Source organism: Cyclopterus lumpus, chromosome 14 (assembly GCF_009769545.1).
Source record: "Cyclopterus lumpus isolate fCycLum1 chromosome 14, fCycLum1.pri, whole genome shotgun sequence".
NCBI lineage: Eukaryota > Metazoa > Chordata > Actinopteri > Perciformes > Cyclopteridae > Cyclopterus > Cyclopterus lumpus.
In genome coordinates this window covers 16,694,447-16,719,707 of record NC_046979.1, presented here as the reverse complement: position 1 = coordinate 16,719,707, position 25,261 = coordinate 16,694,447, and the positions used below count along the sequence as shown (strand labels likewise).

Below are 25,261 nucleotides of genomic sequence, written 5' to 3'. Positions count from 1 at the left end.
GTAATTAATATCTGCTACAGCGTTGGCTCTGCCTGCGATGACAGATTGATGGATGCCTCTATAACATCAGCAGTGAGCCTGACACTTGGAACATGATTATAGGTGTGTTTGACCATTCAGATTTATGGAGTGGGAAATAGGGGTGTGGGACATGAGGAGAACATCTTCATCTGTATTTTTTCCCTTAATACACAGGCATATAGCTCTACATAGCACATCCATTGTCCATTCCTCTATGATGTCCGGAGACAGCCACTGCAGCTAAAATATATATGAAAAAAAGAATGCATGCGAATAACAAAGAACCATAAATGAAACATGTGTTACATGTAATGCATCCTGAGGGTATACCCTTTTTGCACACGATCCATATTCATCTATCCATTTCCATGCATGCAGACAATATTTATTCATTTATTTATTAATGACAAGAATAATTATGAATGAGCCGTCCGAGTTGCAATTATTGCATAGGAAGTGGTATCAATATAAACATATTGGGACAAATTCCTATTGTTTTGGCAAATTACAATTGACTGCAGTTTTACAGCATGAGCATGTTGAGGATATTTCACCCGAAAGTGTGAGGCAGTCGAATGTGCAGGGAAATTAAATCACTCCGAAAGTGCTGGCAGGCAAAAGTATTCTTTGGCAAAAAGAAGAATTCAACCAGTAAATGAGCCAAAAAAAGTTTAAGGCATTGTGGGTAGTAATAATTAAATGTTACTGCATATGCAAACGTCAACACCCAATGCCAATCTAACTCCCAATTAAGAAGTTTCTTCTAACCGCAACTATTTATTTACATTACATTTAGCTGACGCTTTTTTCCAAAGCGACTTACAATCATGTAACATTCATACACCGTAGACACAGCTACAGGGAGCAATTCAGGGTTAAGTGTCTTGCTCAAGGACACATCGACTAGGGCGGGGATTGAACCGCCAACCCCCTGATTGAAAGACGTACCTACTCACCACCGACCCACAGTATTTAGTTTTCTAAATGATTGCCATCGTCTCTGACCTCTTAACATCTCTTGGCTAGCTTGATTTGTCAATTCAGGACTTTAGTATAAAGATCACAATCGATGGCATTACCAGTGGCAGTGATGCTTTAGAGGAATTATTGGACCTCTGCCACTGACAGTGATCCGCCAATTTGCCAAAACTTCTCCGTAGCATTGATGAGATGCCTCGGGTCCAAAGTTGTTTCTCTTTAATAGCCTTTATTGAGTAAATGACCATTAAAATCGAGTTTTAAAACCAACCACATAAATATCAATAGACCATATCATGGCAGAACGATGGTCTGGCTTTCTACAACTGAATCACTTTCCGGGAGACAACACTATCGATCTTTCTGTAAAAGGTAATGCTTGGGTGCACAGCCGGGACATGAGGTTTGGATACAGTGAGTCACACTCTCCCACAAGTCACCTGCTAATTGCAGGACTGCAACAACAACAAAACCACAACAACTGACCAGAGATGACTACTCATCAGCGCAGGATTTTCTCTCCTCGAAAAAAGCCTTTTACTCTCGAAATGTTGACGTAACACATTGTGAATAATATTCCCCAAATACACTGCCATTAACCATAACAATCGACACTGCATTCCATTGTTTCTGTTTCATTATCTCCTGCCCTCACCTTGTCAAGTTTGACGTCATTCCAGCGCTCCACCTGAGGGGATTCAGATGACACGTAAAATATCTTATTAGGCCTACATTTAAATACAATTTATTTGTCTGGCCACATACGGTGGATAACTTAGTTTCACCGGCTTCCTCACCTCATCTGTTCCCTGGTCAACCATATTTGTCCATTATTGGTTGAGGAGCAGCATCCGAATGGCAAATGAAAAATGTTCATGCTGCGGAATAAAGCTCATTAATGCGAGGAGTGTGTGAGTGAATGCACCAAGTGTTTCCTTCCTTTAAATGATTTCCCGTGCAACCTTTGACTGAGGGCTGAAGAAACCGTCACCAATTATTGAATCGTAAAAACAGATTCAGGCTTCCATATTTGTTGACAAAAACAACAACTTGAATTTAGAGGAAGGTGAGAAAGGGCAGGAAGCAATCTGAACAGAAATACTTTATATTCAAAGAAGCCAGGACAAATCCATCGCTCATGCACAGATAAGAGGGAGAGAAAGAAAGAAAGCGCGACAGGATGTGTTCCTCTTGAACTCCTGCGAATAAGCACTGAGAAATGACAAAAAATATAGTTTAATAGTTAAAAAAACAACAGACAAAACATTTAGCTCATGTCCAGATTCCCTGATGATGATGTATTGGTTATGACAAGCTAAACATAAAAAAAAAATTAAAAAAACATTCTAACTCCAAACTGTGCCATTTATATCCCAGAGGCTTTAAGCTATTTTTTCCCTCGTTCTCATTCTTTCATGGACACTTTAAAGCTATATTAAAGTAGAGACCATCCTGCGATGGGATCAAACCAGCCACGACAACAAATCGGTACAGGGGCGTAAAGAGAGCGGCCCATTGGCTCACAAGGTGAAAACAATACCAGCGTTGCTGTCGTGGCAAGTACCACATCTAAAAGACAGTGTTTGTCAGTACGTCTCTTTTTCTGACCTGTGCTGCCCCCCTTCATCTAAAACCGTGTCATTTTGAGAGATACACGGGAACGCAGAGGCGGTGGGGGGGGGGGGATCGTTATCACAACAAAGTTTCTCCACCGGGACACCTTATCGTTTGATTTAAATCAGTTAGCAGAAATGCTCGTCCATACAGGGAAACTGAAAGGAAACTGAAAGGTGTGCATATCACCGTTGTGACTATGTCCTCCCCTCTACAAGGAAACAATAACTAAAGACGCATCTGTTTCCCGTGGCCCTACAGTACCATCAGCTAATCTTCCTGGCTGTCTGCGCCGTGGATCTATTATTTGTAATGGCAAAACAATCAGACTTTATGGCCCAGCACCGCATCTCCTGGAATGGGGGCCGGCACGTATTTTAATACTTCGGGAATTGGCTCCACAATGTTTTGCCTCCGGCTCTCCCGCTGCATGCTCAATAGGGATGTAAATGCTGCTACGATAATGGCAATAACTAGCTTCATTGGAGCTAGTGATAAACTATGAATTGAATGGATGACCCAGCGGCTGCACTGGCTCACTGATTCAGTGCAAAAGAAAGGCGTCTTTCATTGTGATGGAAACCAGTGTGAAAGAATAACCAAAGTCGGTAGATTAAAAACACAATAGGTGGGGGCCGCTTTACAAACCGTTATGGCCATTATGCATTTAGGGCTGTTTTCCCTCGAGTTCAAGTTCAAAGATTGATAGAATAACATCTATGCATATCCAGTTAAGCTTCAAGGTAAAGCTAGAAAAAAAACACTATAGAGTTTTCATTTCCATCTGGAATGAAAGGCCTTCATATCCACGAGTGGCTAATCTCTCATTCCCACCAGCTCTGCATATCTGCATGCAAAGACCTTGAATGTATGACAGCATTCATGCGTGCTCCTATCAAGCGCACGCTTTCTCTTTCGCCTCGTGGCCGCCCCTCAAGCTCAAAATGTATGATGTTGTTTCGCCGTAGACTCCGTGTCTGAATCGTTGAACAGTTGGTGCTGGTTCATCGGGGCAGTTTAGATTGGGTCAGGTATGTTTTAAAACCACCAGCACCAGCAGCCAAACCATGTTTCTACTTTTCATATCCTTAGTAAACATAAGCAAACACTAATAGGATGTTGCAATTTCTACTTATTTGATTCATGCCAGTGCATATTGCAGTGATATAGTTATGTGATGTCCAAATTAATTACAAAAAATAACTGGATGTAAGAAATAAACTGAAACAGGTAACACCTAAAGTCAATTTCTATAGACGGGCTTACACCAAACAACCCTTCAACTATGCAGCTGTAAATTGCTGCAGTCTGTGTCTCAATTCTGTAAACAACAAACAACATTAATCATATTACCATGAGTAGAATAAGGTGTTTACACTACATAGCCTGTGCCCGAATATTATAAGTACAATTTCAGCGCAGACAGGTCTTTCACGATGCTCTTTTGCTTATTGTTTTTCTCCTGCTCGTATTAGCTCCTATTAAATGCTTCGCGGGGCTTTCGTGGGCTCCAACACGACATGCATCTTGTAAAGTTTCAGTAAAGTTGCGGCTTCTAAAAATGTTTCTGTAATTGTGCCCGGTGCACAATCGCAGTGCGATTGTCACACAAGCCAAATTGGGTCCAATTAGGTTGCTTTTTTTTTGTCATTCACACGTTGCCAGAAGTTTAAAACTTTTAGTCTGGTCATTAAAGTACCTACCCTAATGAGGTAGAACAGTGCGGCCATTAGACAGGAAGAGATGCCTGTTTAATAGCTTCCATTACCTCACTCCATTATCCATGCGAACTCCATCCCATCCTACACCGTTTATTCAAAAACAAGCACGGGACAACAATGCAAAGCAAGTCCAGGAACATTGATCTTACCCCGCTGGAATCACGACTCTTTGACAACCACCGCAGAGGCAATTCCTCTTCCAGCTATCACATTACGGCCCCGTGATGTTCAACTGATCAGCAACCATTCCATTTGTCAGAGTATTTGCGGCTCTCCACCGCACCACACGGTGATGTTAATTACTGGAGTGCTGCAAACATGTCTCTGAACATTTGCATACTGCATGAACTGGTAAACTGCAATTAATAAGCAGCTGGGGGTGCTTATAAAACAAAGTTGGTGGTTGTTTGTTTGTTTGTGTGTATGTGTATGTGTGTGTGTGTGTGTGTGTGTGTGTGTGTGTTTGTGAGAGAGAGAGAGAGACACAGAAATGCATATTAGAAAAGTGTTTTGGAGGGGAGACAACGTGGTCAACAATTCAACATATTACAGTACACAATGCAGGACACAGAAGATTATGTTGTGCAGCCAGTTAACATTGTAGGCCGTTTGTTTTGGCCAGAATTGGACTTCTGTGCGGAATGAATGTCATTTTTACATTAAAAATCTCCCTCAGGCTTCGGGGACGCTGGTAGAATATTTAACATTTGTGATAAAAGTCAGACCTAGCAGGTCTCTGGAAGAAGCGTTTCATCACCAGAATGAACATACATGAAGTTATTTCCACTTCCAGAGCTGGGCTCTTTTACAATTTCTTTTTTTTCGAACCACATTAGCACATTTATCCTCCTCCATAGTAAGTCACTGAATATTCATTCATACAGTGCTTATCGAATAATGCATTTCCGTTTAGAAGACGTTTAGGCCCATTACAGGCCACAGTGTTGCCAGAAATGTCACATGAAAACACGTTTTTACTCATACTGCATTTATTATTTAACTCTTTTCATTTGGGACTTTCTTTCCTCTCCAGCCTTTGTGCTGAGCTGTGCCTTCCCCAAAGAGCCGGCGAGTGGAGAGGTTTCCGTGACGCACCTGCACCCGGGCGGAGAAGCCGACTTTCGCTGTTTCACCGGCTACAAGCTGCAAGGCCCCAAAATGCTCACCTGTCGCAATGCAACCACACCTTACTGGAGTGGGAAGGAGCCCCGATGCGTGGGTAAGACACAAAGAAGCTCATTGACACGAGGAGCAGTGAGGAAGAAACACATTGAACTGAAACACAACAAAACATTCCTAAATACATTCATCCAAACGTTTTCTTTCCTTCTTTTTGACGAGTCCACATTTTTTTCAGAATCCAACAGAAGCATGTTTCTACAATTGAAACATGCAAATAAAAAATGAAACTTAAAAAATGCGAGGTGTATTATACGCGCCTCCTCTCCTTAGCTTTCCTCTCAGGTGATTTTGATTAATGAACGTTTTCACTAGGTTGTCTCCTATCGACTCAATTAGTTACACTCCGAGACCAAATGAGTGTGTTTGCATGTGATTAGCAGCGCGGGGAGCTATTCTTTGGAGACGGGGCAAAAACAAGGACGTTGGACTCGGCTGCCTTAATTAGATCTGGGCTGCACGACCATCCTTCTCCTGCTGGTGAATGCTCATCTGCCAGCTCCAACCGCTTTCTGCGCCTGCAGCTGCTCTGGACCGATAGTGTTACTGCTGCTTTTTTGCGCTCTTTCTTTACACGTCCATCACACACAGCCACACACTCTGAGACCCAGGTGAGCCCCCTAGTGTAGTCCGGCCACAATCCACTGGATATTGATGCAATCTACCCTGAGACATGGACTTTACTCCAAACACCCCCTCCTACCACAGTTGGTGTCATTATCGTTCTCATATTCCTACCCTCCAACTCTTTGTCTCCTTCCTCTTTTCTCTCACTGTCTTCTCATGTAGCATCCTGTGGGGGGATGATGAAAAATGCCACCTATGGTCGTATCATCTCTCCCGGTTTCCCTGGCAACTACAGCAACAATCTGACGTGCCACTGGGTCCTGGAGGCCCCTGAAGGCCACCGGCTCCACATTCACTTTGAGAAGGTGGCTCTGGCAGAAGATGATGACAGGTGGTGTATGAAAAAAAAAAATCAATTGCACGTTTGAGAGAGAGAGTGTGTAGTGTGTGAATGTTGTGTGTGTCTTCAGGTAATGGCACGGAGCTTTAAACTAATTCTGAAACACAGTATGCCTCTGGATCCAGGCTATAAATAACCAAAATCTTTAGGGAACGACAGATGAATTCTAAGGGACCTTTTATCATTATAATCCTTGAACAATGTTCTATCAAGTGAATAAATTGGAGGGACTGCACAGGGTAGCAAGTGGTAGGAAACCGCAATTGCATTACATTTTCCTCCAGCGACTACTGATCCACATGGCTATCTTCACACATGGCCATTCACCTCATTACCGAGTGGTGGAGAATGTTATCACAAAGTTATTACAGCCACAACTGGAACACCGAGCAGCTACCGGATAGCTAGGAACTTCATTTTTGAATGCTTCTCTTACCTTTCAAGGCTCACTTACGTCTATTTTAAACTTTCTTCCTTCTCTCTCTGTGTATGTGTGTGTGTTTTCTTTCAGGCTGCTGATTAAGAATGGCAACAACATAGACTCTCCTCCTGTGTACGACTCCTATGAGGTCGAGTATTTGCCCAATGAGGGTGTGCTCAGTACCGGACGTTACCTGTTCATAGAGTTCACCACGGATGGGACCGTCACTTCCACTGGTGCAGCGATCAGATACGAAGGCAGGTTTCATGTCGCAGATTGCTTGAGTTTCCTCACAACAATCAACACCTTGTCACTTGGGTCTAATGCTGGGTCTGTGTGTGTGTGTGTGTGTGTGTGTGTGTGTTTTTTTGGTCCCCAGCTTTTGCGAAAGGTGTGTGCTACGAGCCCTTTGTCAAGTACGGCAACTTCAGCGGCAGCGACTCCAGCTACGGCGTGGGTGCAGTGGTTGAGTTCTCGTGTGACCCCGGCTACACGCTGGAGCAAGGCTCCGTCGTGATCGAGTGCGTTGACGCACAAAACCCACAGTGGAATGAGACCGAGCCGGCTTGCAGGGGTGAGTCAACAAGACTTCATCCGCTGCAGTAATTGCTCGATGTGAAATCTTTTCACAAATAATGTGCTGCCACTGCAGCAGAATTTAAGATGTGAGTGACCTGAGGACCCGATGCCTCCCTTCTCCGCTTGATCATTGCAGGAGAGAGTGAAGTCTTTTTATCCAAATATTAAAAAGACCACTGGCAGTTAACCTTGGGTTCCTAAGCTGCTTTCCTCTGATCCACGATACATTTCCTCTTAAAATTGTACCATTGATTTACTTTGATATGTATGCTTGCAGGGCAGACTTTGGTAGTGCTTAAGATTAAAAAAAGGCATACAATAGTTGGCCTAAGATGAACACTACCACACTGCACCATAATAGCTACCCCTGAGCCCTTCTCCTTCTCTCTCATACTCTTCCCACACACACACACACACACACACACACACACACATTGACCTTACTCTCGCTCTTTGTTGCCTACATGGTCCTTCTGCCACACAGGGAAATCGAAAAGCTCTTCTGTAAAGCTAGATATGAGGAAATATAATTTCAGCTCCTTCTGGGTCATGATCATCAAGCGCTTTCATGACAGTATGCAGTTTCACAAGGTTCAGGTAAAGGAGGCCGTGCACTCCATTTTAGATGTGCTTTATTAAGCACTATGACTATGTTTCCATCCTTTTGAAGTCACATAGCAGTTTGTGTATCACCATTGAGTTTGTTGTCACCGTGTTGTTGGCACACTACAAATTGCGGGATTTGATATTTAGTTAATATGATTGCAATCAACATTTTCTGTGTCTTGAAATCTGTGAGAATGCAGGCATTTGTTTCTCTGTGTCAATCTGAGGTGTTTTTGTGCATTGCAGCTGTGTGCAGCGGGGAGATCACAGACTCGGCCGGCGTGGTGCTGTCTCCTAATTGGCCTGAGGCCTACGACAAAGGGCAGGACTGCATCTGGGGTATCCATGTGGAAGAGGACAAGAGGATCATGCTTGACATCCAAGTGTAAGAGACTGCACTCAGGTGTCGGACTAGAAATCACACAGGGAGGTCAGAGGAGGAGGTCAGATTGCCCTCGAGATGGCAAACACTCCATCTCCGGCCATAAACTCTCGCACGCCAAAGCTTCTTCCTCATCTATTCTCTCACTCACACAGAAACACTATGACACGCACATGGGGAACGTGTTTCTGCGGTTGCCGTCACTAATTAGATTTTTTTTCTTCATCATCCGCTACATTAAGAATTCTGTGTTGCTTCCAGCTCACTCTCTGACCAGATTAGCCAGTAAGCTTCCCTGCTCCCACTTCCCTGGTGTCTGTCTCAGAGTTGGCTTTGAAATGAATATGCTCTGGCAGTGAACTACTCTGAGCCACTTATACAGTACAGCCTTCCCCACTGCAATTCAAAAAAAGGCACCCAGACGTTGAAATAGACACATTCACACTCGTTTCTGCTTCACCCATCATTCTGGGTGGACATGAGTGCCCCATCTAATAAACGTTATTGCTGTTAAATTAGGTTTAAAATATCACATTCCTTTCTTCATGTTACACTAAAGGTATCTTTATAAAAAAAATGCATACTTGTCTTATCAAGTATGCATTCATCCATTTGCCTTCCTTGTGATCCCAACAATATTTCCACAAACATGCATCCTGTAGGAAGCACAACAACTACATCATAAGTGATTTGTGCATCATTGCCTGAAGCACTTGCACCCTATAGAGCGCAAAGAGATTAAAAAGAAGGAAAAAAAGAGACAACTGACACATCTCAAACTGAGGCAGTTGTTAATGTTTTGGTCATTGTGGTATCAATGTATACAAGCTCTTGCATCCTTTAGTTTGTATGTTTGGCTTTCCGTATTATTTCATTCATTCTTGGTATTTTCCTGAGCATGTAATGAAATTGCAAGGTTTAAGTACGACATGGGCTCTGGATGCTGTGCAAGCAATTCACTACACTGGTAGACCAGCGAGAAGAAAATTGAATAATGTAAATAAAAAACAATATTTCTGTTTTGCCATTTTCTAGTTACTTTGAGCAGTACAATAATAGTTACAAAAAACTTGCTATATTTAACAATTTTTTTATTACCCAATTTGTTTTTCACAAGATGAATACATCAAAATAAGTGAATGGGCATATATGAAAACGTCCCGGGCAATATTTGCAAACCTGCATCGAATAGACACTCATCTTTGTGGTGGAGCAACAATGTGTTTTTAGGGGGCAATGAAATACTATTTGAAGTATTCTACTAACCATTGACTTGTTAAGACACTGGACAAGAGTACGTATTTCCTGGGTTAGTGCAGCTTCTGCCCAGAGGGAAGTGGTCACAGTCCATTATTGAACTTACATTGTGCTTTCTTGACTCATGCCAGTATCAGCCTGGATGAACCATTGGTACATGTCTTTCACTGAAAACATTAGGAATTGTGCTGATCTCATCATTCCAATGAATAAACATTGGGATAACATTAAATGCATCATGTTGACAGCAGATTATAATCAGGGAACTTTGTATTGCACGCCAATATTCAGAGTCGTATATTCAATATTCAAGAGTCAGCAGAGGAAGTGTGGATGGTTTTTGTACGGGCTCAGGTTGTATCCTGCTGCGTGGTTACAATCCACATAATGCCCCAAACATTATCTTTCGGCTTTTAGGAACAGAGATATGAGCCATCACTCAAATATGATACGCAGAGCAGAAGGGAAAAACAGCATCAGAGGATAGCAATAATACGTCAAAATACCACACATGACCTTCATGTGACCTTGCTTGCCTCCCTGTTCTTTAGTTGGAGATTAGGATTTATGATTAATGTCAACCAGTGCACCTTGGGTTAGAGGGAATCCCCCCCCCCCCTCGCAGATTGATTTGAGGTAAACTGATTTTTTTTTCCAGAGATCTGTTTTTAAATTGCACCAGCCCAATATTTGTTTTAATCCGAGCCCCCATGAGGCCGTTCGCTGGAAATTAATGGTGCTGTGGCCAGCTTTAGTTTATCTCAAGGTTGGTCATGCATGGCCTCCATGGCAGTAGGAACCCACAGCTGTCTGATCCTCGCAGACCCTCCCATTACCCTCATGTCCGATCCGCTCATCTCGAGAATAGCATTCTTGAAAGGCTAGGTCAACGACGTGTGTTTTGTGTACATGCGCTCTGTGTGTGTGTGTAAGTGACAAAAGGCTCTCGTGGATGGGAGCTGTCTCATTACGGAGGGTGGGCACACACTTTTCCACATTAATGAGAATGTTTTCTGTATTATCATTCATCACTGTGCCTGTGCTGGCAATTACAGCGGAGCAGTGTGCATAATGAGGACTGATTAATTAATTTAGGCCAAACAGGAGGGCTGGCTCCTTGCTAATTACCATGGAGCATGGCTCGAGCAAGAGCCGAAGACAAGAGGTTACAGCTGTAACATCCCCACCTGTAGAACACAACAAGGTAAAAAGGATTCACATGTGGGTTTTAGAATTCAAAGGACATTGTTTGTAGAACTGTGTTACACGTTTCAACACAGTGAGTAAAGTCTGTTTTACAGCGGTGATGTTTTTAATAATAATAATAATAATCCATTTAATTTATATAGCGCTTTTCAAGATACTCAAAGACACTTTACATGTTATATTATACACCGTAGACACAGCTTCTTTTTTTGTCAGTTTAATGCGCAGGATCAGAGAGATTTGAATGAGGCATACTGGGTTTATAGAGTCCTCTTGTGGAGATTATGAGCATTACACGCCAATTTCAAGTATTCTTGTGCCGGGGATATTATAGTTGATTTTTCATTTTAAAACATAACCTTTTTTTTTTGTTGTTTTCACCAAGCAGAACAAATCAAATGTCAAATACGTGTAGGAATAGATGTAGAAAGCAATTTCCATTCTGTTAAGAGTTACTGGATATTTGTCGGGTTCTTCAGACTCGACAGGTCAGTGAAGGTGACAGACTGCCTGGAGGCCTGTACAAAACACAGCTGTCATCCCCTCATCTGCAGAATTGAGCGGCTGCCATTGGCATGCAGAGGAGTTTGTACACACCTGAGTCACGTTGATGAGGGGGACATTTACTATAGGATAAGACAACTCTAAAGTATTGCCATGACATTGGTTTGAAATAGGCTTTGTGCATCCTTTCACGTGAGCAATGACCATGTTAACAATCTCACACTCATTTTCACTTCACTTTGACAGTAGATCATTTGCTTTCGTCATTAAGGATCTGTCCAATCACAGACTAGGACAAGACTCCAATAGGTAGGCTAGATAAAAGAGTGTATTGATGAGTTATGCACACATGTATTGTACTCGCCCGTTCCTTTCCTCCTCTTATTTATAGCAACATACAGCAGTGAAGTGACAAAATATGAATTTGATACATATTAATGTTACTTTAATGGAAGGTAGATATGAACTGAGGAAAAAATACCTATTTCTTGAGACAATTAGTTTGCAACACAGCACAGGGCATGACTACTTTCCTGTCTGGAGAGGAAACCTTTACAGGAGCCAGGTGGGATGACATTTGGGTGGAGTGATTGCCAGGTTGCTACAGAGAAGGCAGCTGTGAGGCTTGTAGTGACTCACCACAGAGTGCTGTTTAAGTCTGGACTCAAGGCACTCTGGCTTTCTTTCGTATTGTCGCCAGGATTTAGAAAAGCAACTGGAGCAGACAGTGGGAATTCAAAACCAAGGCTGACATCGGCATTCGTTGTGTGATTTAGAGTGAATGGGTTTTGTATGCTGAAATAACTACTGCATGTGTATGTTTGCCAAAGAGGGATATCTGTCTTGTATTCAGATTTCATAGAGTGCACACATACGTTTCTTTTAACAAAGGAGGAATATCAGCAGCAATGCTATTGCACTCTATCACCAGACCAGATTACTGAAACTCGCTAATAGGGGTTGTGGCGTTGAGAGTATTCACCTTTGTGAGGGAAAGTAGAGCGCATTAGAGTAAAAGTAGTGATGGAATATATCCATGTTAAAACTCTCTTAGAAAATGTCTAAACCTGGACTGTATTTACTGCAAAATGGAGCAGCAGGTGCTGTAATTGTGTGTTGAGCTGGATGAAATGCAGAACAGAGACTGGACACAATCACACAGTTTGAGATGTGCCAACTCACAGTTCCACATCCATCCTTTATGGTATTCTAAATGCAGGGACACCTCTGGGAGATACGGTGACATAAGGTGTAATGATAAGGTGGAGAGCCTTGTTGACTTGAGCAGCAGGTGGACGATAGAGCGTGAACAGAAGTGAAGTGTGAGATGTGGAGATCGAAAAAAGATGTAAACAATTTGGCGGTGGTGTTGCTCTGTGGACTACACCCATGCTCGTTGTTGTTTTTTTTTTATCGTGGTACCACTACTCTTGATTATTCCATGCAGTCACTAAGTGTGTGCATGATTAGTCTATTCTTTCGATGCTTTGTCTTTTTGTACTTTTTTTAAATGCATATTTCTAAATACACAAAATTTGCAGATTACAAATGGAGACTGGCATTGTCATTCCTGTCACTTTCACCACAGCCGCTGACGGTTGGAGTACATGGAGGTGTAAATTGTCCCCATAGCTGTCCAACTAACCAGGAGGTGTACCTTGTCACTCAGCACCTCATTTCATCGCCATTCATGCAGCTGGCATCTATTATGTGGGGTCTGTCAGGAGAAGCTGAAATACAGTTTTGGCTTTGACTTTTTCATTTCAGCACCAGCACATTGCACAAGCACACAGTGGAATCCAGGCATTATGTTTTTGAGTCATATTTGCCTCCAGGGCCTTTCAATGCTCCACCAGAGGACGATGAATATTCACTTTGTGGGTGTAATTATATGAATTGTTGGTTAACGCAGATAGTCAACATTAATATGTAGATGTGTTCGTAGTCGGGGTGAATGAAGCCGGAGTGGGTGTATTTTGTTTGTTTCTACTCAGCAGTAATGTAGTAAGACTGTGGGGGAGGTTGTGAAGAAGCGATTGAGGAGAGGTAAACAAAACTCGGGTCATTTGTTTTATTCTATCATAAAACTGTGTCAATCACAGACGAAGCAGGCCCGTCAAAGGCTCCTACTATTAGGTGTGTGCCAACCAAGCAACAGAAGTTAAGTTAGTCTGTGCTGTGCATGTTAAATCTCATGTTCATTGGTTTTGTCCCATGGGTTCAAATGCTCAAAAAGAGCCTCGAGCTCAGCTCATGCTTTTCATTTTAAGTCTGTGTAACAATGTGTCAGCACAAGTCGCCCACTTGAAGTAAGAGAGAAAAAAAACAGCTGATACTGTATATTATGCTCGTTCGAGATGAGCCAGAATCGATCGCCGGCGATCGGCGCACAATGCATGCTGGTTAGATTTGTGTCCGACTTGATCCCGACTTGCTCTGACATCATGCACGCGTGGTCAACGATGACCTCACGAGAGCTAGACTCGCCACCGACTGCATGACCCAATGCATGATGGGAAACGCCTGGCTGTCGCCAGATCAGAGAGCTACAAACACCACGTTTAGTATAAAATCCTATTTTATGTGTAGTCATACTTAACGCTCGAATGTCGGCTGTCTCAGGTTCAATCTAAAAACACATCTTGTGTGATTGATAGTAATAAAGCTAATTCATATAACACGTGTCAAAACGAGCAGCAACATATTCCACCTAAAAATAACAAAGGATGCAGGTACACACACATTTCTACATAAATATATATTTACAAATACATATGAATAAATCTGTACGAGATCTGCAGACTACATGTAGCCTAACAGGAAGTGACTGTTTTCCTAGTTAGTTTTAAATATATGGACCAATGAACTTCAAAAGGGCAAGGCTGAGCACATACATGGACCAAACCGCAACAACAAAACCAATCTTCACTAAACTTGCAGGATATTTCCACATAAGAATCTGAAAAGTACCCTGAACGTTTCATTCAAATTGGCTACTTAGAAATGGGCGGGACATAACATAAATTCAATAATAAACCAGAAATTGTTGTTCCAATCATTACAAAACTCGCAGGATATGTTTTTATAACAATGTTTAACCACAGGTATAAAAATGTTGTAATCAGTCAATAGGGGGCGCAACCACATCCATATATGTGCATAGGCCTGGTGAAAAATGTGGCCATAAATCAGTGACCAAACATCACCAGATATTCTTTACTTAAGCTAATGAAACATGTCACCAAAACGCTTCCTATGAAATATGTCTGGCGGGACTTTGAGTGTGTAATTATTGAAAAGCTGCATACAGTGTCACGATGAAACAAGTGTGTGATTGGTCCCACTCCTTCTTTAGACAGAATTAAACCAGCTGAAGTGACTTTGCTCAGCTTTGTAAAGCCTGAAACACACTTACTTACGACTGCCTGCAGCTTTGATTTTGGCAACTGAGCTTCTTCCTTCTCGTTCTTCTAAAAAAGTTTCAGCCTGGAAGGACCGCTTGCGTCAATATGTTTTGCTGTGAATTGCACTTTTATATTGTCACATTGATTTGAAGGACATTTAGAACAACTTTTTTCTCTTTTGTACATGTAACCTTAAATATTGCACTTTATGTGTTAGTGGCATGTATTTTTGTGTTCTCCTGCTGGCATTTATTTAAATGTATTTAATGCGTGCATGTTTTCTGTCCACTTTCCACTGATCTTTAGTCTACATGATTTTCTATTTTGAGTTGTACAGTCACCTGTATGCCTCTCTATGGCGCTCAGGTGTTGTGCGATTAGTATAATTCTTTTTTTCCCAATGAGGGAACTACATTTCCGTGCATTTTCTGCAATCTGAGAATAGAAAAGTCTCTAAAAAACATTTATTCATGGAACAAATATTTTTGACTTTAAATCTCATATGACCTGAAGTACACAAACTCACAACTCCATATTTCTAGAGGGAAAGTAAATCACCAATAAAGAGATAAAGACAGGGTAAGAGACAATGACGCATGATTTGAGAGCAAGGTGTGACCACAGAGGAGCTGGACATATTAAGGCATTGCAACTTGCAACTTGCATTGATGCAAAAGTGTGCAAAGAAATTGAAAAAAAACTGTGGGGATTGTTATGGGTTACAATTTTTTTTGTAAAAGAAAACAGTTTGAAAGCTTGCTGGAGAGGTCATGCAGTGGGCGGTGATTCATTGCTACAAAAGCAGGGCACCTACCTATGACGTGCATGGAGAATGGCACTGGGCCATTAACACTGTTAAATTCGGTTCAACACAGCTTGGGAATGTAACACAAAACAACCACACAGCCGATCTGCACTGCAGGTTCGACTCCTGCCGTAAGACACATAGAGCAAGTAGTTCTCCCTGCTTATTATATCAGCAGGGAACGACACCTTCTCCATCCCCTCTGTGTGTGAATAAATGTCAGGCTCTGCTGCTGATGTTCCATAAAAAGGGGTAAGGACATCCGCATCTCCAAAGGGAAAAGGTTAATGCATTCTTAAGTTAATGACAGCAGAGGTGCTGTCCAACTGTGGCTCAGCTGCCTCGTGTTCAATTTGATATGAGCATTATAGCCAGCATTTAGATGTTGAGATTTTTTTTTTGGGGGGGGGGTATTATTTAGTTATCCAAGGCCTTTAGTGCTCATTATATTTCTATATTCCTGGTTGTCGTGCATTTTTCTTTATCATGCTCATATATTTGCAGATATGCACTTCAGTACATATTCATGAGACCAATGTGGGGGACGGCATACATCATGAATTATTTAGTGTTTACTTCACATCAGATCCATCCAATATAAACAGAATTAATATTTCCCAAGTACTGCTGACATCGCCTTGTGCCATCAGCAATGCTTTCATCAGCTGAAGGAGATAGCAGTCGCTTAACTGTTTAAAAGCTTTGTGCAGAAAGCACAGCAAACATGCCACATAACCACAGACATGGGGCATTGTGTATGAAAACCTTCATTTATATCATTAGGATGAAATGTAACCACTTTTTGTTATGTCTCTTCTAGTCTCCACATTGCAAAGAATGATGTGCTGACCTTCTACGATGGTGATGACCTGACGGCTAACATCCTGGGCCAATACAGTGGCACACGGCCACACTTCAAGCTCTACACCTCCATGGCTGATGTCACTATTCAATTTCAGTCCGATCCTGCCACCAATATCTATGGATACAACAACGGCTTTGTGGTCCACTTCTTTGGTAAGACTGTGTTTTATTTACTAGGATTTTACCTTGAAAAAACACAATAACATTGTGTTGTTCTCTGGTTAGCTGCAAGCCACAACGTACTCTTTAAATTCAGCGTATGACATACATGTTGTGTGAAACTGGCACTGCAAAACAAAACAAAATAAAATATATTGTACCAGGCTTGCAATGTAAAATGTTCCTATAACCGAGCAGCTTACCAATTACAAAAAAGTTTGTTTCTCCGTCTCTTTGCCTCTTTCTCTTGATGTGCCTCTGTCTGTCTTCTGGCTTATCCCAGGTGCAGAGGATGAGATAACAACAAACACAGAAACAAAATAATAGGGTGCACTTCTACATCAGCTGTTTTTGCCCAGTGCTTTGTGTTCTTGGCCCTGTACGCTGCAGTTAGGGAGGCGCAGATTGACTGCTGCCAAACCACATGCTGTGTTCCTCCCAGCAAACATCACAAGCCTCTATTTATATTGTCCTCCCAAACGGCTGCTGTTTAGTGCGCACAGCACTGACTATTTTACCGTCCTATTCGATCCCTTCCGAGGAAGCGAGGGTTTCTTCCTTTTACAATACCAAGTGAAGAATGAACATTACACAAGAAAATGTACCAAGAATTTCTGTTTTCCCGATACCATTGTCTTTCCTGAATGCAAGGTAGGATGTCTATTTTCCCATTCTGTGTCTCTTTTACCGACACAACTGCTCCAACGTCAACAGAGGTGGCGAGGAACGACACCTGCTCTGAGCTGCCAGAGATCACCAACGGCTGGAAGAGCACGTCTCACCCCGACCTCATCCACGGCACCGTCATCACCTACCAGTGCTACCCTGGATATGAGCTGGTGGGCTCTGAGATCCTCATGTGCCAGTGGGACCTCACTTGGAGCGGCGATGTGCCGAAATGTCAGGAAGGTGAGAAGAAGCACAAACTTTTTTTTTCTTGTTCAGCGAGTGAGAGGAAGACGTCAGAAGTCATAAGGCTTTCTCTCAGAATCCTTTGTCTAAGTCAGCAGACTATAATACATAATCATATTTCTACCTCCTTCTGTTTCATTCATACATTGTCATATTCATGTAATGTGTTTATGTAACTTTGTAAATGCTGTTCATTCTGTACACATGACATCTATTCATCTGTCCATCCGGGGAGAGGGATCCTCCTCTGTTGCTCTCCTGAAGGTTTCTTCCCTTTCTTCCCTGTGAAAGGTTATTTTTGGGGAGTTTTTCCTGATCTGATGTGAGGTCCTGGGACAGGGATGTCGTATGTGTACAGATTGTAAAGCCCTCTGAGGCAAATTTGTAATTTGTGATATTGGGCTATACAAAATAAACTGAATTGAACTGAATTGAAAATTGAATTTAAATTGTATTGGTTTAGTCAACACGTCACGCTGATATCTAGATCTCAAATTGCTCTCAAAATGGTCACAATTGTGTATCAAATGTTACAAATGAATTAGGTCCCAATGTTCACACAAATACCAAGCAATTTAAACAAGTGTAAAACAATGCACAAAATACAACCTGAAGGAATATTTATAATTCTATAATACATATGTTTTATTTTGCCTTCAAAAAGCTTCCTGTTTATACCAATTTCCTTTTGTATTTATTTACAGATTGTTAAATGACGTGTCACCACCTGGTGGTCATGTGTTAAATTACATGCCGGCACCATGGACACAATACCAATGGAAAGTCAGTTGGGACCCCATGGTGGACACATTAAATGCATCCACATATGCAATGCTCAGAGCCAGCGACATAGTATATAAATAGTGAAAAAAAACTATATACAGTAGACAGGAAAGGATCAGAAAGTCAAACACGACTTTCATCCAGGAGACTGGTGTTCGTGTCCCCAGAGTGCTTAATTAGTTATGTTTGTGACACGTTTATGTATTTTACTTAGTTAACATACTGAAGCCCAAACTAAATAAGTGGGGTTTTATTTCTAAATGTTAAGTTGTTTATGTTGGTGGCCCGTTATTGTACACCTACGTGCCACCGCCACACAATGCGCTGCTAATGGAAAACATTGGAGCTTTCTCATTTCTACTTTTCCACTTCTCATGTGTCTTGGACCAAACTATCACAGCTGCAAGATGGTGGTAAAAGTCCTTCTGAAATAACAGAGGAGGATCCCTCTCCCCGGATGGACAGAAGCAATAGATGTCATGTGTACAGAATGAACAGCGTTACAGAGTTACAACACATTTAATGAATATGAAATAAATTAATAAATAATAACGAGTAATAGGCATGGACCATGATCCATGTAAACAGAAGGAGGTAGAGAAAAGGGCCATCTGCAGGGCCATGGCAGGAGGCAGGGCCAAGGGACAGGAGGCCGGGCCAAGGGGCAGGAGGCCCGGGCCAAGGGGCAGGAGGCGGGGCCAATGAGGCAGGAGGCCGGGCCAATGAGGCAGGAGGTCCATTTCCTATCTTTTAACACAGCATTTTGGTTCATAGCTGTCATTTGTCATGTGTTGAGTAATTGAGATATCCTTATCCACATCACATTATGAATCACTTACAAAAACCATGTAAACCATGGCCACTCAACAGATTAGTTATTGGAGATTTGGGAATTGCGCCTTTAAAAGGCACCATCAACCATCGCGTATGAACCGGTGCCCTGTTGTTAAACACTCCTTCAGGAAATGTCCTGATGGGACCTAGTTAACTGAACACCTTGAGTGCTCTCTTGGGTTGGGATCTGGTGGCTGATCGAAATGGGATGTGAGTCATGGTTGTTATACTGAAACACTAGGTGATCAAATCCAGTGTTGTATGGATAAGGTTTGATAACTACAAACAGGTTGTAAACAAACAATCTGCCCTGATGGCAAAATAAGGACATGGTTGTCTTCTGCTTTGATGTGTAACGTGATATTTAAAAAACAAAGTACAGGGAGGGTTGTGTCCCACAATGAGTCCAAACATGCATGAAAAAAACATTGGAAAATCATTTGCTAAATGATAGAGGTTAGTCATATATTAAAGTGTATGACCAAGACGTTTTGTAACAATAGCTCAGGAAGAAAACTGGCAACACAAGAAATGATCAGGGATAGATTATGAATCTGAGGGACCGTGGGGACAAACACCCCCGTCCTTTAGAACTGCTTTTGCAAAAGTGCATCATATTTTTCTGTGAAGCATCTTGTTTTGGCATTGGCCCAACGAGACCCCTTCAAATTCAGAGCATGGAGAGTTTTTTTGCGTGGAGGTATTTAGAGAGGCGGTATATTGTAATGAGCCTGCATGTAACATAGGAAGGGGAGCCAAATCTGATTGGCTGGTTGAATCACATGGTTTCTGCATCTAAGCGGCCTGTCGGGATTCCAGATACCCAGATGTATGTGCAAAAGGACTGAAAAGGTAGATTTCTCATGTCCCCTTCATTGATGCAGTGCATACTTACTCTTGTAAATAAATATGTTATACTACATTCATTATTGTTTAATTCAATACAATTAGTAATAACACTGCATTTCTCTGAATTGGTCCCAGTAACAAACGTGTAACTAATAACACATCTGAGGAAAAGATAACTAAAAAGACTTTGGAGAAGATCTGACAACTACTGGAGGAAAGTTGATGAAAAGGATCGAAGGCGTTTTTGAAAGTGGTGTGACCCATTAAAGGTCTTTTTGACAAACCAACAGCTTTAAAAGTTGTGAGAGGGGGTGCAAGGCACATGATAATTATGTTTTCACCGTCTTACTTATTACCACCAATGATAACGAATAATAATCATTTGTTTTTGCACCAGTTCTGACATGCCAGGACCCGGGAAATGTGGAGCACAGTCGCAAGGTGATCGCAGGCAACCGTTTCATCGTTGGAGCGACGGTGCAGTTTATCTGTAATAAAGGCTACATCCTGTCTGGCAGCAGCCTCCTCACCTGCTTCAACCGAGATTCAGCAACACCCAAGTGGAACGAGAGGCTGCCCAAGTGTGCCCGTAAGTCACATGAGCCAGAAACACACAGACTTTGTGCTTTGAATATAGGACTTAAACATGTTACTGTTCATTGTGTGCTACTCCTGTTTTCGACGAATCACAACTAATCGACCTATAATTGGGGTGTCGTCTCAGTGGGGGAAAGTGGTCGTCCCGTAACCACAAGGTCCCCGGTTCGATCCCCGCTCTCTCCATAGTTGCATGTCAAAGTGTCCTTGAGCAAGACACTGAACCCCCAGTTGCTCCTCGGGCGCTTCACTGCAGCCCACTGCTCCTTAATAACTAAGGATGGGTCAAATGCAGAGAAGAATTTCCCCACGGGGATCAATAAAAGTGTAACTTTCTTTCTATAATGAATTGCGTATTCATTGTCGGTGGCCTTTTTTTGCAAAGTTCAACAAAATAAATGGTCAATCTTTGCCTTGTTCGTATGAGTGTCAGTGTTTCTACAGTGGAAAAAGATGCGCTGCAATATTTTGTGACTGGAGATGTTCCTTCCTCTCAGCTGAAAAGTACGAGCCATGCAGGAACCCCGGCGCCGCCTCCACCAGTGTGCAGAGCTCTGAAAAGGCCTTTTACCAAGCCGGAGAGAGGCTCAGCTTCTCCTGCCACTCAGGATACGAGCTGCAGGGTGACGCCACCATCTACTGCATCCCCGGACACCCGTCGCAGTGGAATAGCACTCCACCTGCCTGCAGAGGTAAACCATGCACAGGTGTTTACGGTTGTCTCATATGGGACCTCGACCACGTTAAGTGCTTACTTAGTCTGCACCATGCACTGTGCTTTGTGTTGCACAACGGTGCAAATACTGACTAAACTGCAATTGTGTCTTTTGTAGCATCCTCAACCCAATATATGAACGAACGCAGGCTGGATGGTGAGTTTTTTTCGAGGTGTCATTATGCTGGTTTCTATTCATGCCGTGCTGGCGACAGCATGGCCGGGAGGCAATATGTGTTCAGATTCTCCGGTCAAGGTCACTGTGACCTCGCATCCGTCCCATTCTCAAGCGGTATCTCACAAACACCTTGAGGGAATTTCTTCAAATTTTATACAACCGTTGCATATTTCACATAAATAAAACCTGCATGTTTTTGTTTCCCCCCCCTCCCCGCTTCCAGTTGTAAATATGGATTATAGCATGGAGGGAACCAATATTGCGCTTGCCGTTTTTATTCCGACCGCAATCATCTTGGTGCTTGTTCTCGGGATTTATGTCTACTTTGCAAAGTAAGTGACTTTAAACCAAGAACTAAACAGTTTATTTAATTTGAAATCAAACAAGCCTTCAAAGGATGTTCCCTGTTTCTCTACTCTTAACTTAGACTCCAAGGGAAGACCATCAGGATGCCAACATCCTCGCCACCGTATGACAACATGACGGAAGAGTCGGCTTTCGACAACCCCATATACGAGAGCGGAGTAAGTACAGATGTCATGTGCATGCAATACGTGGATTCACAGGACACCAGTGTTCTGTCCTGATCCGGTCCCATCCGGCTGTCATCCTGTCGTCATCCCATGGTTCACCAGCAGAGGGCGCCCTCCGCCTCATCCTTCATCACCATGTCAATCATCGCCAAGAGCAAGCCACACAGCTCATGATGTTTCTGCTAAAAATAGAAAGCAAGGACACTTTTCCTCACCTCACTCTGTGATCATTTTTCATCTTGGATTTCCATACTTCATTAACTTCCGATCTGCAGTAAATCATTCCCATTGTGGTACGTCATCTCCTACCCCTGTCATATAAATGTATTGTACAGGGCATTTCACACCAGGTGTGCAAATGCATGTTTGCTAGTCTGCACAAATGACACTGTGGTTATATTTAAAAACAAAACAGGATTGCAGTATGTCACATGAATAGTGAATATATGGATGTACGATGTCTCCTTCTGTTCCATGTACTGATCTCAAGTGCATCCTCTCCTCTTTCTTTCCCCCTCCTGCTCCCTCAGCACTGGCAGTCTCATTCTAGATACTAACTGTCTGTACTGCTGACGAACTATGAGGTGAGATCTCCTCCTGGTCCCGAGAGCACATCTCACTCACCGTCACATGACCCTTTTTGTTTTGACTCCACCTCCCCAACCTGCCACGCAGTCTGATCAGCTGGTTGGTCGTTCTGCTCTTTCTTTAATTATTAATTATTTAAACTGGCTGTCGAAAACAGTATTTACAGACCGGCCTAGCTATACAGAACCACTGGTTGGGGACAATTTGAAACTCATTGACACAGACCACGAGACATGTGGTTTCTTGACATGCAATCATGTTTTTTTTAATAATAAAAAGACTGCTTCAAGATTTGCGAGAGTTCTTACATGAATGAAAACTCAAAAATATTTTTGGAAATTTAAAACGTTTTTTTTTTTAGAGCCCAACTTTGAGCTTTCTATCTTGTTTTTCAGTTCAACCCGCCCCTCTTCCGCTTTGCCTCTGTCATTCTAACATTTCCGTAAGGATAATGTTGTGCTGTCCTGCTTCATTAACTATTGTGTGATTGTGACATCTAGGCCACGTGCATACTGCTCATATTTTTTTTTGCTGTCTTTGAAGTATAGCAGCAGTACTTAATGTGTTGGCATTATTTTGTTCTTTGCTTATTTCTTAAATGATTTAAGTTGCCAACAGATAATAATTGGGAAACATAATGTTGTGTGTCTTGTTAGCCTTTCAATTGGTACGTATTGATAATGCCTATGGAAGTTAGTATTTGTCCACTGTAAACATATTTAACGTCATTTCTGTTTTTCATGCTCATACCAAATTGTGTGTATGTTTCCACATTTTAGGTTTATCAAAATGGGCAATACATTACTGATAAACAGTATTATTGTATAGTAAATCATCATTATGCCAGCACAATAGATCTTTCTTTCTTTTTAAGCTTAAAAATGTTCAACAAATCAGATTTGTTTTATTGTGCATCACAAATTGTACAATCCTCAATCACTATAATTCTTTAACTGGTGTATTTGTCTGGTCTTTACAGGACAAATGAAAAAGATTAAGAGGTGTCTGTTTAGAGACCTTTAAAGCAAGAATTGCTAAAGCTTTGCCTTTTGGGACCCTCTCTGCACTGCTCATCGTTTCCCTCCGACCTTTTTTGTTCCCAATTGATTTTTTTCCATTTTCCCTTTGTGTGGATTACTGTAAATATGTCTCTCTGTCCACGGTCAAAATCTGTGAATCTGTCGCTCACCATGGTGATATTTTTATAAAGTAAAATGGTGATGACCGTTGGTGATTGTATTGTTTCTAAGTACTTTTTGTTTGATGCCCTAATCCAGTAGCAAATAGAGACTGAGGGAAACCGTGCTTTGATTGTCGAGATCTGTTGGATACACTCTTTGGAAATTTTCCATCATAACAATTTTTTTGTGTGTAAAGTATGGGTCTGCTCTTTGTAAATAAACTGCCTGTCCAATAAGAGTGCCTCGCGACTGACTATAACCTGAGAATTCATCATGTGAACATGTTTGTAAAACTGAATCTCTTGTTTATCTATTATTTGCGATATTATTAGCACTCCACCCTGCGTTGAGGCTTTTCCGTCATACACTTTCTCTTCTAAAAAGAAAAACAAATGACGTTGGGTATACTTTCCTTCGAGCTGATGTGTGGTTCCAACTGCATCAGAGGATTTCTCACATACTCTTAACGCATAGTTTTTGTGTGGGACTCATCAGATAAACATCATTGTGTTCCTATGTTGCCCTGTAAAGTCTGCCTCAAAGGATAAATAGTGATTTGATCATTTGTATATGTTCCAAAATGCGCCTCAGCGTCATCAGACCCCGAGATAAAATCCCAGTGATTACTTAAAGCATCTAGATGATTTACAATACGAACTGATGCAGGCAGTTGAGTGCATCAGATTGATTCCTGTGTTGCAATTACATTTTTTTGTGTGCAAAATTAATCATTATGTAACAGATGGGTCTTTACCTGCGGTCTCAATTGTCCATATGCTTGAGTTAAATCTGTATATCCTTTATACTCAAACTAATATTTTTCCGCATCACAGCTGGCGATGCCACACCCAGGAAACCAAATCACCTTCAAATATCTATAATCCTCTGATTGATAATAAAATAAAGTGTTGTTAAAAGTATTGTCGTTGACTCATTACTGAGTGAATCATTGATAAAAAATGTCACGAATGAAACGAGCCTCTACTCAGACCATAAGATACATCCAAATGTAAATAGCGCTTTGCATCAATTATTTTCAGAGGTAAGTGCTTGATCAATCATCAGCCAAATATTCACATCCAATTCATTTCTAGTGGATGTGCAATGCTTTTAGCCGCGATTCACAGGAGACATTTTGACATGACACAGTAGGAACATCAAAGGTTTTTGAATCATAAAAACAATGATATTTAAACTCCTTTTTAGTTGCTTTGTTGACAGGGTTGTGTTGTGCCCACTGGCTCTGGTCACACTGTCATTGCTTACTGGAAAACCTGAATAGTTCAGAGCATCACCTGGGCTTAACAAGAAAATATGTCTGCTTTGAAAGAGACTCTGAAATATTATCTATGCACCCCAAATGCTCAGGATATCATGTTGGCCTGGTCATTCACGAGAGGCAGCAGCATACACACCAGCACCAT

The 25,261-nt window shown here is 41.9% G+C and overlaps 1 protein-coding gene across 2 annotated transcripts in view; it reads left to right on the top strand.

The window, feature by feature from the left end:
* Window positions 1–24,751, top strand: part of LOC117742716 (seizure protein 6 homolog) — an 83,238-nt gene extending 58,487 nt beyond the window's left edge. Inside the window, exons 5-18 of one of the 2 annotated variants that reach the window (XM_034550307.1) lie at window positions 5,368–5,553; window positions 6,303–6,471; window positions 6,992–7,158; window positions 7,281–7,475; window positions 8,333–8,471; window positions 16,465–16,661; window positions 17,382–17,576; window positions 20,443–20,634; window positions 21,140–21,334; window positions 21,476–21,514; window positions 21,759–21,867; window positions 21,963–22,059; window positions 22,599–22,652; window positions 23,636–24,751. In XM_034550307.1, coding sequence (XP_034406198.1) covers window positions 5,368–5,553; window positions 6,303–6,471; window positions 6,992–7,158; window positions 7,281–7,475; window positions 8,333–8,471; window positions 16,465–16,661; window positions 17,382–17,576; window positions 20,443–20,634; window positions 21,140–21,334; window positions 21,476–21,514; window positions 21,759–21,867; window positions 21,963–22,059; window positions 22,599–22,625 — 1,907 coding nt within the window. In that variant the 3' untranslated portion in view covers window positions 22,626–22,652; window positions 23,636–24,751. The remainder of the gene's footprint in view (window positions 1–5,367; window positions 5,554–6,302; window positions 6,472–6,991; window positions 7,159–7,280; window positions 7,476–8,332; window positions 8,472–16,464; window positions 16,662–17,381; window positions 17,577–20,442; window positions 20,635–21,139; window positions 21,335–21,475; window positions 21,515–21,758; window positions 21,868–21,962; window positions 22,060–22,598; window positions 22,653–23,635) is intronic. The other variant, XM_034550308.1, reaches the window with a different exon arrangement.
* Window positions 24,752–25,261: the final 510 nt, after the last annotated feature.